This window comes from Lepidochelys olivacea (assembly GCF_965140295.1).
Source record: "Lepidochelys olivacea isolate rLepOli2 genome assembly, chromosome: 8".
Classification (NCBI taxonomy): domain Eukaryota; kingdom Metazoa; phylum Chordata; order Testudines; family Cheloniidae; genus Lepidochelys; species Lepidochelys olivacea.
In genome coordinates, this window is record NC_140418.1 from 74,878,197 (window position 1) to 74,892,029 (window position 13,833).

The 13,833-nt window shown below is 39.6% G+C and overlaps 1 protein-coding gene across 5 annotated transcripts in view; it reads left to right on the forward strand.

Moving 5' to 3' along the window:
- Nucleotides 1-13,833, forward strand: part of EVI5 (ecotropic viral integration site 5) — a 125,481-nt gene that overhangs the window by 49,686 nt on the left and 61,962 nt on the right. For all 5 annotated transcript variants that reach the window (XM_084637795.1, XM_084637796.1, XM_084637794.1 and 2 more), the window contains 3 exons: nt 7,285-7,419; nt 10,134-10,274; nt 10,889-11,047. In XM_084637795.1, coding sequence (XP_084493921.1) covers nt 7,285-7,419; nt 10,134-10,274; nt 10,889-11,047 — 435 coding nt within the window. The remainder of the gene's footprint in view (nt 1-7,284; nt 7,420-10,133; nt 10,275-10,888; nt 11,048-13,833) is intronic.

A 13,833-nucleotide genomic window follows, 5' to 3' on the forward strand; every position in this document is an offset into this window, starting at 1 on the left:
ACTTCTTTATGTATATTCTCTGCACCCATTGGACAAACCAGTTATTTTTCCTTCAGTATTTTTCTGTAGGTCTTCAAATATTAAGTCCAGGAATTGCAAATTGACATGAGACTTGATTGTAACACCTTTGCCTAACCTCTTGTTAGAATTTAACATGGAATGATTTTAATTTTTCTACCTACTTAGACAATTTGTTGTTTCCTGAGAGTAGCTTTGTGTAAGCCAGTAGGTAAGATATCTGTAGGCTTCTAGTGACATGCTAAGACTTTATGCTGTACCAAAAAAGCACTTTTTACTAAATGGAGAACATAAACTATGCTCCTTCAGCATATTTTGGCTTATGTTTAGAAATCAAGTAGGTGTGTACACTGTAGCTAGCTTGTGTAAACTATGGAAGTTTTACTAAGTGGTCATTGTTTTAGAATGGATTCAAAGTGTCATTTTGCTCTTAACCGCTGTTGGAGCATTTGCTATTTTCTCCTGAAAGATATAGATGTGCCTCTGCAATCTAAACTTGCATTTAAGAAAAACAGTTATGTACTGGCATATAAACTCCCATATAATTTTAGACAGTGCATCACAAAGAACCTGTCCAGAGCTCTAGGCACTTCTGCCACATGTCTAAAACACAGTTGTACAGCCAGGTATTACCAACAAGAAAACAAATCAAAATAGAACTGTAGCCCTTCCTACCAGTACCAGCCTTCAGTGCATAATTCCTTCCCTAAAGCTCAGGAAATACTTGCAAGTGCAATCTGGGAAGCTGGAAAATGTTTCTTTCGACAAAGGTAAATCTGTATACCCGAAATGCAACTGGAATACAAATTTGTAGAAATTGAAGCATTTTGTGCATATGCAATCTCTGTTTGTAATGCCCAAATACTGCATTTCAGAGTGGTTGTAACAAGAAAATGTAGTCTGAGTAGATCATAACTGTGAAGAGAGCTCTGACTAACTGACATGCAACAAATCACTGTTTGCTTAATTGTGGCAAGTTTCCCATTAAGAAACAAGAAATGGATTGTAGGAATGGTGGAGAAGTTCTTGTGGCTGTTTTTTAACTTAAAGCATTCTAGTAAGTACCTTTCCAGTGAAATGAAACTTTTTATACCCACAGCCACTTGTGAAGTTTTCAAAATATATCCTCATGTGCCAACAAAAAAGGGTTTGTATCTAAATGTATGTCTGGACATACCCTAGCATCTCCATAGTTAGTGTTGCATTTAAATTTGCAATTGAAGTGGGACTAAAATCTATGTTTAGCAATTTACTTTGTTAAATTTGAGGGCTAAATTCACTCATTGTGTATGGGCCAAGTGAATTTAATTATTTGTTCAGTTATTTTACTAGTCAGACTGGCACTTTAAAAACTAGCCCTTTCTAAAACCGTGTTAAAGGGCCTCCTTGGCACATCTGCTTTCTGGTGTACTAGGCATAAGGGTGAGGGGAGTCCTTCAAGCATATTAAGTACAGAGGACACCCCCACCAGTGCCCCCCTGGACATAAATACCAACTCTGGCATCACTGCTTTCATCCCCTTGAGTCTCAGCACACTGGGCAGTAGCATTGTGAGGAGCCAAATATGTTGGATTAGCTGCTGTGTAGGTTGAGGATGGGGTGGATATTGCAGGGATGGTGAGGCCTGTGGATGAGTGGCAATGAGAGATGGGAGGCATTTGCCCTGTAATCACTGTGCATGTACTAAGTTGCCCTAAATCTCTCACCCACAACCTTGATTCCAGCCATATGCTTTCAGTTGTACAAATAATGCACAAGACTGTAAGTGCATGAGATCACTATGCTCTGCAGATACAATCTGTGGTTGGAGTAAAGGTTGTGCATTTGTGTGATGTAAAGGAATTTGCTGTGTATTGTCATTGGCTATATATTGGAAGTGCAAAGGAGTTGATTGTGGAAGTGAGGAGTCAGTGCATTTGGTTAATGAGGAGATTGGATGCTAAGGCTGCCTGAACTGGTACCTTCCCTGGAGTTTTAATGACTGTGTGTGTTGGTGGGGTTTACATAGTGCACTTTTTTTTTAACATGAGAAATAGATAGTGGCTGCAAAAACTTTGAATGTATGCAGAGCACCACCTAGTGGAAGCTTAATAAAATTTAAAATCTGAAGTTAAAAAGAAATTTGTAATTAGCAACTTTGACTGGAAAATGTTGAGGCATCTCATTATTTTGATGCTGTTGCTTACTCTTGTGGATCCGCTCTTGGGAGTATTAGAATATCTTGATGTCAATATAATCTTACTTTGTTTATTGCCCTTCATCCTGAAGGATTCAAAAATTATTTTACGGGTGATGTGTTAACAACCACCTCTGAGTGGCATTACATACTAAGAAGTATTTGCTTGGTGTAACTTGCATAAATTTTAAAGTACAGTCCACACCATAAATATTTTAGAGTCTAAGTCCCTTGTCCTGCACGTCACTGTGTATGGGCGCATATCTGCATCTGTATGCCATGAATTGCAGGACTGGGGCCTAAATTTGATAGATACTGAACATTAAGGTAACAAATGGAAAGTATTCACGCACTAGTCTCTTTTAGACCGCAGCAGTAATGGACTTTAAGAGGGAAAGCAAACTTCTCTAGATGAAACTTCGGAAGCAGATTTAGGTAGGAAGAATATATTACCCAAGTTGCAATTATGCTAGCCAGGCTGATATGAAAAGTGCAATTACTCATGTTCAAATACTAACCAGATTTGATTCTATCTGTTGTGAGATCTGAGATTTCAAGCTCACGTGAAATGACTAAAGGCCCTATTTTAAGATTACCTGTGTAAAATGTTTGGTCTTAAATATCTTCTACACAACTGCTCTACAAGACTACAAATGCACATAAAATTGTGCATGTTGCCGAAGTGTGCCTGTTGTCACCAGAACCCCGATTTGTGTGCGGCCTTGAGATTTTTCTTAAATGTTTAGCATAAATATTTGTAGGGAATTTGAAGGTAAAAATAAATGACTCTCTTACAAATTGCCAAAGTGTCTTTTTGGGGCAGTTTTTGTGGACTTCTGTGTCTCTATGGAAGGAGGGGAAAACTTCTTAAAACTCTCTTCAGACAATAATTATGAGACTGACTTGAAACTACTACTGATGACTTTGTATGCTGAAATAATCTTGCTCATTGTACACACACATCACATCTGACAACATTTTATATATAGGATAACGAGATCCTTTTTCTTTGAATAGCAGATTATATTAAGGTAGCAGTCTGGCATGAAAATTTGACTGAGATATAATTTTTGTTCCAGACCCTAAACTGCATGCTCTAGTATAGGGCAACTGGTGAGTAAATGAACCACCTAATGGTTTTATTAGATTGGCAAGTGGGGAAGGGGAGCCAAATGCATTGTAAAGGTAGCCATATTCTGACACAAAAAGGTTGTAGGTAGCATTTGTGCCAAATAGAACGTAATTTTAAAAACAAACCAAAAATTTGTCTGGAAGACATTAGAAGATAATTAAAAAATTTTATATTTTCATGCGCTCTCATCAATGTTTCAAAAAAGAAAAAAAATTTAGTAACTTGTCAAAGTTCTCTGAAAACATTGGGTAACCTAAAGATTAAATCTAAGGAGATAGTTTAGCACAAATTTACTACAGTTTAGTAGGGAGCATGGAGGTAATTGTGCTCAAAATTCAGCAAAATTTGGAAGTTGTTAGTTTATTCTAAAAAAATGTGATAATTTGTAAAGGTGAGTCAAACTTTCATTGTAATAAATCTCCAGTAAGCTGACTCTCCCATGAGGCAACTTCAGATTTTTTAAAAAATTTTTTTGGTAGACCAAATATATGAATGCTACAATAACTTTTTTTTTTGGATTTGTAAAAGCTGGGGATTACTCTAGGGATCTCTCAAAACTGTTGGACACAGCTCCAACTTGAACCTTATGGGGAAGCAAAGGATCTTTTTAATATTTCTTGTTACTTCTTAAATTTTCTTTTCAGTTTGCAAGTTTGTCATGCATTTTCTAAATTGAATTAGACTATAAAATGTGTATTCAACACATACCTCCATTTTCCATGTAAATCGCATAACTTAGAAATAAATCTAATTTTGATTTGAATAAATTTAAAATTTTAAGTTCCTGTGCAGCTGGGGAAAAAATAGTTGCAGATGTCTTTGAGAAGCTCATGATGGCTAGCTTTCAAGCATTGTAGACACGTAAAGGAGTAAATGTCCTGTTTGAATAGTGATGCTTCCTGAACGGGGACTAATGCACATCTATTCAATTATGTTTATAACTCCGTAGAATGCAACTTCTTTCAGGAACACCTGCTAAAATGTGTGATATTGAAAAGCATAGTGTTGCCCAAGGAAATACAAATTCATTCATTAAAGCATTTTAATACTGTGTGTGTGCATAGTGGCAAACTTTTTAACTTGATGGTTAAAGAATCATAAAACAAAATGTAACTTACCCAAGGAGAACCTGAAACTAGGTAGTTTGGAAAAGTACTATAGATAGTACCTGATTCCATAAACAACTGTGTGTGTGCAGCTTCTGGCCAAAGGCAACTGTGTGTGAGCAGCCCTGGATTTCACTGAGCCAATAATCTTAATGTCTTCACTGTAGATCGCTGCAAAAGCATTTCCTGGGGAATGCGACAATCTGGCAGCTGCCAAAGACATTTCATAGTGGTGAAATTCAGTTCCTGAGTTTAACATCTGAATGGGTTAGAGAGTAATATATCCATTTGTGAAGCTAAATGAGGAAGGTACTAGAGATTTGCCTCCATGGGTGCTGGAACAATTTGTATGGTTCAATGGCTCTCAGCACCCCCACTACACTGTAAACCCTGTATATGATGGAAACCCCCTCAAGCCAGGGGGTGGAGCACCATCCCTAGTTCCAGCATTTATGTTTGTCTCCATGTGTCTTGGAGCTGTACTTATGGTAGAGGTACACTTTTAATATTCACATGCATCTGTGTAACATCTTCCCAAGGATTAGGTGTTCCATTGGACTGGGACTTGGAGATCTGAGTTCAGTTTCTCACTCTGCCACAGGCTTCCTGTGTGACCTGGGACAAGCTACTGGCATCTAAAAGCAAAGTTGCTCTGACTTTGCAAAATTTTCAATGTAAAATCACACCTTTAAGTAGACTCTTAATTGTTTATCTAAAATGGTGCTGATTCTGGTAATTCAGTATGTAGAACAGAAAATCTAATGTCTTCTGATGTACATGATTATCTGATGAGCAAAAAGCTATAACGCTGAACTCTGCAAAAATCTGCTCCTGGTTATTCTGACTGTGCTGGGCAATCGGCATAAAGTTAGGTCTGTTGTAGGCACATTCATGACTTGCAGACAGACTTGAAATAAAATAAAGAAATACAAAATTGCATTCAGTTACTGTGGTGATATCAACAATAAGGAACAAAGTACTGGTCAGAAAACATACACAAATTAGAGTAGTTCGTACATGTCATAGACCATTTTGGTGCAATGGACTACATGAAAGCCACTTGAAACTTGCCAAATAATTAGAAATAAAGTAGCTTACTTTCAATAAGCACCTCCTCAAACTTCTATTTTTTTTAAAAAAAAAATCATGTCCTTGAAGCAGGAATTACTGTTTTAAGTAGCTCTTCAAGACTGTACTTTCCTATCAAAAATGAATTATTGTAAATTAATCTTGGTTAAAAAGTAAAATGAGGATCTCAACCTTAAGGAACAATGCCATGTTTTCTTGTTTGCATGTCCTATCTTAAACAGAACTTGGAACACGAAACCTATAACAGACTGTCAAACTTGCTCTAAGTATCATTAATAAGATATACAGGACCTATATTTTTTGAAGTAAGCTCACTATGGGGCTTAATTATGTACATTTGGAAAAGTGACATGAATTCAACTAGTGTGGTCATGAAGGAAAACTGATAATCACAGCAAAGTCCTTGTGATGTTCCCTAAATGCTACAGTGCATATTTGTTCTGTCACAGTTGTTTAGGGCCAACACTTGCTTGCAATAAATGAGTAGGCACACTGGAAAAAATGGGACTGCTTGCATGAGTAAACTGAGTAGGATTTGGTCCTTGAGGTTTGTATACAACTCCGCCCTATAGAACTGTATTCTGTTGACTTGTAGGCATATAACTTGTTCTATACTACCACAGGTTTTCCTCTGGGGTAATTGTAGGCACTGAATTTAAAGGCCATGATACAACTCACACATTTTATACATAAAAAATAAACCTAACAATGGCTAACCATCACCATGGCCCCTTTCCTTGTATGTTATATATGCTCACCTTGTACTGCTTGTCTGTCTTTATAGTTTGTGTCCTCAAGGCAAGGGTTGTCTTCCTATTTCTGTATAGTGCCTAGTCCCATGTGGTGTGCTACCATAATATACATTATGCTTCAGTAGCTTTGCAAAGTCTATTTAATTCAGAAACTAAATTGTTCAAGAAAAACATAGACAAAATGGGAAGTGTTTTTGTTTACATGTGTTACAGCTGATAGTTCTGATCTGATTTTGAATTGATGATTGAGTAAAACAAATATGCAAGGTCTTAATTCTAGATGTTATAGTTAATAATACTATACGATAGAAACTACATTCAACTGTTGCCCCTTAAATTGGACTTGCATACCACTTATGCATGTAAAAACTCTAGAGACCACTGCTTTCTTGAAGACTTAAACAACCATCTTTCCCAAATGACAGAGCCATAAAAGAAATTCTCAGGTAGGGGAGTGTTATTGCCTATCAAGCAGGTTCTGCCAAGGACTATTCAATTGTGAATCTTCCTGGCTTTGTGGTGGCAACAAAGTTTTCTGTTACACTGGTAAAGCAGTCTTGAAAGAAATGCCTTTTTTTTTTTTTTAACAACATGGCTGTCGCAAGAAGTGAAATATGACTGCACTGCACAAAATCACTGTGCCAGATGTAACCCCTTAATCACATTGGTGATCAGTTACTGTGACAAATATTCCTGTTGATTTCATTGGGACTAAATATGTGAGTAACCCAATGGAATTAAGGGGCTCACAATGTGGTCGTCCTGTTTGGGTGCATTTAGGGTGTTTCAGATATCCTAGTGCTATGCCTCTCAACCAGCGTCTGCAAGTCTGGATGGAAGCGTATTAGGAGAGCTTTGGACAGAAATATGTACTGCACCTATCTGCACTGTCAGGCATACTGCTGTTAGTCTTGAGCTTTCAGGAGCACACTTTATTTGTAGATTTAAGTGTGTGTGAACTTTTGCCCACTACTATTCTCACTTGATAATGTATATTTGCAAACTTTATAGCATAAGTGCAGTTCCCGCTACAGTGAAGACTTTGTGCTACAGCTGGAAAAAGAGTTGGTCCAAGCCAGACTAAGTGAAGCGGAATCCCATTGTGCTCTGAAGGAGATGCAAGATAAGGTTCTAGAGATGGAAAAGGTAAACCAAAATCATGATCCTCCGCATAAAGTAGCACTGTAAATAACCACACTAGTTCCCATAGTTTAGCTGCATGATTGTGCTGCAAAAATCTATCATGTTTGGTTTCTAGCTCATGGTTGCAAAAAACCTTCAAAAATCTGTGATGAATGTAACCAAAAGCAAAGATGTGTGCTTGAGCCTTCAGAGAGCTTGGAGCAATAGCTCAGGTGTGAACAGTTCCCTTTCATTTCATTTCCATGTGATCACATTGAATTCTGGTGGTGGTCCGTGTAAACGTTTTATTTCATTGTTGATAGTTTTGTCAAGCCTCAAGATAGTGTCCATCAATGCTTGGACTACTGGTAGATATTGATGCAGGGTGTAGCTAGCTGCTGACAAAGGTACCTGTTATGGGGAATGAGGAATTAAAGCTCTCCTCCTTCCCAAATTTTCAAGTGCTCGTTGGGCAGGAAAATTTCCAAAATGAGAAGGAAAAAGATGCCTCCCCTTCACAGTATCAAAAACCTCAACTCTCTCTTGGATGTCAAAACCAAAACCATCTCCCTCATTTTCATGCATATTGAAAGTTACAGTTGTCCTCTAACAATCAACTGTCAAAACATCCAGCTTCCTTTGCAGAACAAAAATCTATAGCACATCAAAAATTTTCAGAATAAGATGGAATAATCCCAAATGATATAACTGATATGATGTACTGCATGGCAGTCTGCCCCTCAAAGGGTCTGTTGAACCAGGGAACAGCAAGCCCTGGCAGAAGTTGGAAACCAGCAGATAATGATTGACTCTGATTCCCAGTGGGAAGATATAAGTGAGGCTACAGCTCCGTAAGGGTGGGGAAACAGGAGAGAGACATTTTCCTGACCAGCAGCAGAAGGGTGTATCAGATGGGGTAGGCCCTATGATCCCCCTGAGGCCAAGGGAGGTCATGACCTTTTGAGCTTCTGGGGTGTAAAGGATCTTGCAGTATCAGGCCAGGTCAGGACTATCCCTTTTTGTTACTTTTTCTATAAATCTTGCATTTGTGTGGCAAAAGAATAAAAGCCTGTATAGAAGGCTAAAACAGAGGTGGCTGTGGCTGCCTGTTTTGTCCCCAAGCTGGTGGACAGACCCACCAGACTACAAGGACTTTGATCAAAACTTATATTTTAGGCAAAGTAAGACCTGGAGTACAGTGTTTTTAAAAGTAACATCTTGACTCATAACAGGTAAATCAAATTCTCTGGAAGGCTTGGCAGGTGTGTGGTGGTGTAAGATACGTAAAACATTAAGGCAATAACAGATAAATTTAACATGTTCAAATAAGAATTCGTGATCTGACCCCAAAATTCAGATGAGCATTTACTTATATTTAAGCCTCTTCAAACAGGGACATGATATTCTTTAAATTTAAAAAATCAGTGTACATCTGAAAAAAGTTATAACCATAACAGATAAAACCCAGTTTTAGGAAATAACTTTATAATGTTACAGCATCTCTGGACTGGAGCATGTACACTTGGGTGGATGAGAGGACCTAAAATAACCAAAAGTTGCTTTGACTACTGCAGTCTACTATCTTTAGACCATGTAGGTTGGGAAAAATTATATTCATTGTCCCAAGGTCTATGCTGATGCACTAATAGTTCAGGCGCCCAGAAGGATGTACTGTAGCTGTTCATACTTGGAAATAGCTACAGCACTTCGTCTGAGACCTTTTTGAAGCTGTTAAAGTGGATGTTCACCATCTGTTAATTCTGATGGTACTATTGAATCCTAAGGTTTTAAATAAATACTATGTTAGCCAAATCATCATGATCCCCAAAGGTACAAAAAACAACCAGTGTTTCTTAAACACTAAAAAATGCTAGGGTGGGGGAGGAACAACACTTTTAACAGCAGTTAAAATCCGTCACGCATTAGCAATGTGATGAGCAGGGATGCTCCTGTTCAGGTGGATTTCTTTTTTAAATTTCCCTGTTACTTTTTGGTGGTTTTAATTTGTTTCAGTAATTCCATGTTAGTATTTTAACTTTTTCCAACCTGTTCTAACCAGCTTTTCTTCTTTCTGGTTAGTTTCCCCCAGACTTTTTTTTCCTTTCTTTCTGTTTTTCTTTTTCTTCTCTCCCCTCCCCCCCGAGTAGGGTTCTGCTTCTGTCCCTGTTTCATATTTCCTTGCCCAACTGCCATTCTGAATCTTCATTGACCCATCTTTTTTCAACATCACTTTCTGCTGCCCTTTTCAAGGATGAACAAACTTTCCAAAAATTAGTCTGAGATCTCATTCATTAATAAGAGATGTGTAGGATCGAATGGCAAAAGTCGCCTTAATGATATAAAATCTATTCCACCTTCACTTTACCTAGCAAAAATAGAGTTCAAAACCTACAGACTTGTTTTCCATGCATTTTTGTTGGCATCATTAATACCAAAGACAGTGTAAGCAGTCCGGCTCCCTGCCCTGCTTTTTAGTGATGCCATCAACTCCAGCATGAGAAGTCTAGAGGCCAGGCGGGCTGAAATCTTGGTATGTAATTTTAGTTCATACTTAAAAGGTATTTGTCTAACTTAAATCCATATTTTATTCTATCAACAATCTCAGATTTAGCTTTAAAGCTTCTCATTTCATCTTAAGGTGCATCAGGAATAGTAATCACTCCATGTGATCTTGGAACAAAACTTCCTAAATGTACATTTCTTCAATTAAATGTTTAAGAGGGTCTTCTTTGCTACAGAGGAACAGTTCTTTACCTGATGAGAATAATGTTGCCAGACTCCAAGAAGAACTGATTGCAGTGAAGTTGAGAGAAGCAGAAGCTTTGATGGGCCTAAAAGAACTTAGACAGCAAGTCAAGGATTTGGAGGAACACTGGCAGGTATGCATATAAACCTCTTGATAAACTTAAATATTTTTGAATAAAGCAGGATAATTGAATATGTAAGTCTGAAAAATGGGGTCAAGTAGACTGGTGACTGGGTCTGTACAGAAATGGCATATTAAATGAGGGAGCCACAATGTGTTTTTACTTTAAAAATGTAAAATGGATCCAGGTTGTAGATGAGGGCTTTCTACCTCATGCCACAAATTAAAACCTTCTGGTGGGAGATATACAAGTATAAAGTAAAGATCCTATTTCAGTGAATGCAAGTAGAGATTGGAGCTTAGCAAAATCCTGCTATTCAGGTGTTTTGAAATACTCCAACTTCTCTTGTTTTAAGGACAGACTTTCAGTTTCATGATTGCCCCAATTGAAAATTCCTGTCCCCAAGCCACTGTGTCTCAGTTTTTGTAACTGCAACCTTGTGGCTGTTTGTCTTTTTTATGATGAACTGTAATGCTATGTTAGTCTTCTGTTTGATTCTTTAAAATTGTGGTGGTGGATTGTGAAGTACTTCATTCTTCAGCAGATGAGGTAATAGTATTTTAGGAGAGTCCTGAGAGATAGCTATAGATACATAATCTAAAAAAAGCCATTATAAATGATTTTAGCGTCATCTAGCTCGCACTGCTGGAAGATGGAAAGATCCATCCAGAAAGAACACTGTGAATGAACTGCAAGATGAATTGATGACAATCCGATTGAGAGAAGCAGAAAGTCAGGCAGATCTAAAAGAGATGAAACAAAGAATGATGGAGATGGAAACACAGGTATGTTATTGAAAACTAGTACTGAGATGGCAGAGAGTTAAGCATTATTGTGATCCAAACTGAATGCTGGCACCTAGGGATGCCAAGGGATAGCCTTTACCAGTGACAGTAGCATAATGAGACAGTACAACAATCTTATGCTTTTCGACTGGTTAAGAATGAGACTCCAGTTTGATTCCCTTCCACTTCTTTTCAAGACTTACGATATATGACGCTCCATCTTTCTAAACTTCCCACCTTGATGTTAAGTAATGAACTCGCCATGCTGGGTGGATATGTATGAATCTCAATTGTTTTACAGTCCTAGTTTAGTACAATAAGCGTGTATTTTTAAATCCATTAAATTTAATAGGCAAAATTTATCTGACAGAAATACTATCTGCTCCTTTCCTTCCCCTTGGGAGTTGCCTATGTGGTTTTGCCTGATGGTGACCTTCTTTCATAACCCATGAATCTGGCTCCTGAATTGGCCAGAGGATCCTTGCAGATCAGCTGTGTGCTGCCAATACTTAAGAAAGAGTTTGCACCAACATTTTGCCTCTTTAGCTGTGATAAATTCCATGTGACTGGGGTGTTTGTGAAGAGAGAAGTGTAACATGTTTACCTATTTAAATTCTGCTATAACCAAGGAATGAGGGAGCATCACTTGACCAAAAAAAACCTGTATTATGTGCACTTCACCAAACACTTTTATTCCTGAAATTTCTGTTGACACTATAGCATAGTATTGAACTTCTGTTACTTGAAAGGAGGTGAGGAGTGAAGGCTTTGCAATCGACTTTTGGGGAATCCTCTCATGGAAAAAGTCTCAAACATAACTGACACAGGGAGAAACCTGGTACATTTTACATTCTGAATGCATCTCAGCACTACCAGTACCATTCCCTGCTGTCCCAGGAAGCAGGAGTTGGGACACATGGTGGTGTGGTGTAAAGAACTGACTCTGCACCCAGTATTTGGCCCAGAGTCACCAGTTAGAATTTGTTACATGCCACTGATGGAGTAAAAAGCTTCATAAAATATCTCAGATAAGTTAATTAAACCTTTTTCATTAGGGTTGCTAACTTGGCATTGTAGAAATTACTTTCATTTAATGCATTTTTTATTTCAGTCAGCAGGGGGTATAGTTATCCTGTTTTATCATATGCCATGTACTAACAATCATAAATAACCTCACTTCAGTGTATTTCCTTAGTGCTTGTATATAGACGTATGCTGTTATCTTCCATTTGAACAATAATTTGGTTCATATATCATTTTGTATATAAGCATATATAGTCTTTCTAGGCAAAAATATAATTTGCCTTTCAGTGTTGAACATACTTGAGTTACTAATCTTAATGTTCTGTATACACTAGACCAGGTGTTCTCTCAACAAATTTTTTGGTGGCCTCAAAGTGCGGCCACCAACTCACTGGTGGCCACACTGATACTTTTTCCTAAAATAGTTAATTAACTTTAGGGAAGAACAATTAAATATGCACAGATACACATCCAAATCATTGTAATTTATATTTGTAAGGTTTTTTGGCAGACTCAATACAAATAATGCTGCCTCCTCTTTGGGAGTGATATTTGTAAATTTGTTCATATCACAGCACACTGAGTAGCTACCTGGGAAGCTATGAAAAGTGACGTGATTTTTAACAAACATACAAGTATCGCTTTTCACAGATAGCTAGTAAGTCTGCTGTGAAAAGTGATACTTACATGTTTGTTAATATCACTTTTCTCAGCAAGCCCCAGGACCCATTAAACCCTGTATGTGGTGGGGCTTCAGGGGGAGGTGGCAGGGGCCAGATGTGATGGTAGGATGGATGCTGGGCAGTGTGGCGGGGCTCGGGGTTGCGGGGGGGGGGGGGGCAATGGATGCGGTGCTGTGGGAGACGGCAGGGGCGATAGGGATGGGTGAGTCCAACTGTCAAGTGGCCAGAGCCATGACCTGGTGTCTGCTATGTGGCCGGGGCTCAGTGCCCATGGCCAGAGCCCAGAGCTGGGGACAGGAACTGCATAGCCGGAGCCAGGGATTGGTGCCCGCTGCTGCGCAGCCAGAGCTGTAGGTCAGCGCCTGGGGACCAGTGCCTGTCGCCACAAGGCCAGAGCCCGGGACTGCATGGGTGGAGCCAGGAGCCCGCACCTGCTGCTGCACGGCCAGGACCAGGGATCAGCACCTGGGGCCAGCTCGCGCCACCACGTGGCCAGATCTCGGGAACAAAGCTGTGGGTTGGGGCCCGCTGCTGTGCAGCTGGGGCATGGATCAGCGCAGCCAGAGCTGCAGGTTGGCACCTGCCACTGCACGGCCCGAGCTTGAGACTGGAGCTGGGGGCCAGCGCCTGCTGCCGCGCAGCTGGAACCAGAGGGTGGAGGCGAAGTCCCTCAGCTCGAGGTCAGGGCTGCGTGGCCAGAGCCGGGGTGGTCAGTACCCACTGCCCCGCGGTGGGAGCCCAGGGCTGCACGGCCAGGCTCCTGAAGTCTCCCTGCTGGAGCCTGATGCCGAAACCCCCTCCCCTCAAGGTGGGTCAAGAACTCACCTTGCTGCTGCAGCATTGTGCCCCACCTCTCTCTCCAGAGGCGGTGTGGGGTGCTGCACATCCAGGAGCAACAAGGAAGGAGTGGGAGAGGCTGATCCTCCCTCGCCCCAATCACTGCCCAGATGACTGTCGTGGCTACATGAAAACCCCCTGAGGTCTGCATTTGAGAAACGTTGCACTAGACCACCTGGTATCTGAGTATACTTTATCAAAACATATTTTCATTCAAAATAAACATTAAGATGAGCAATTTTT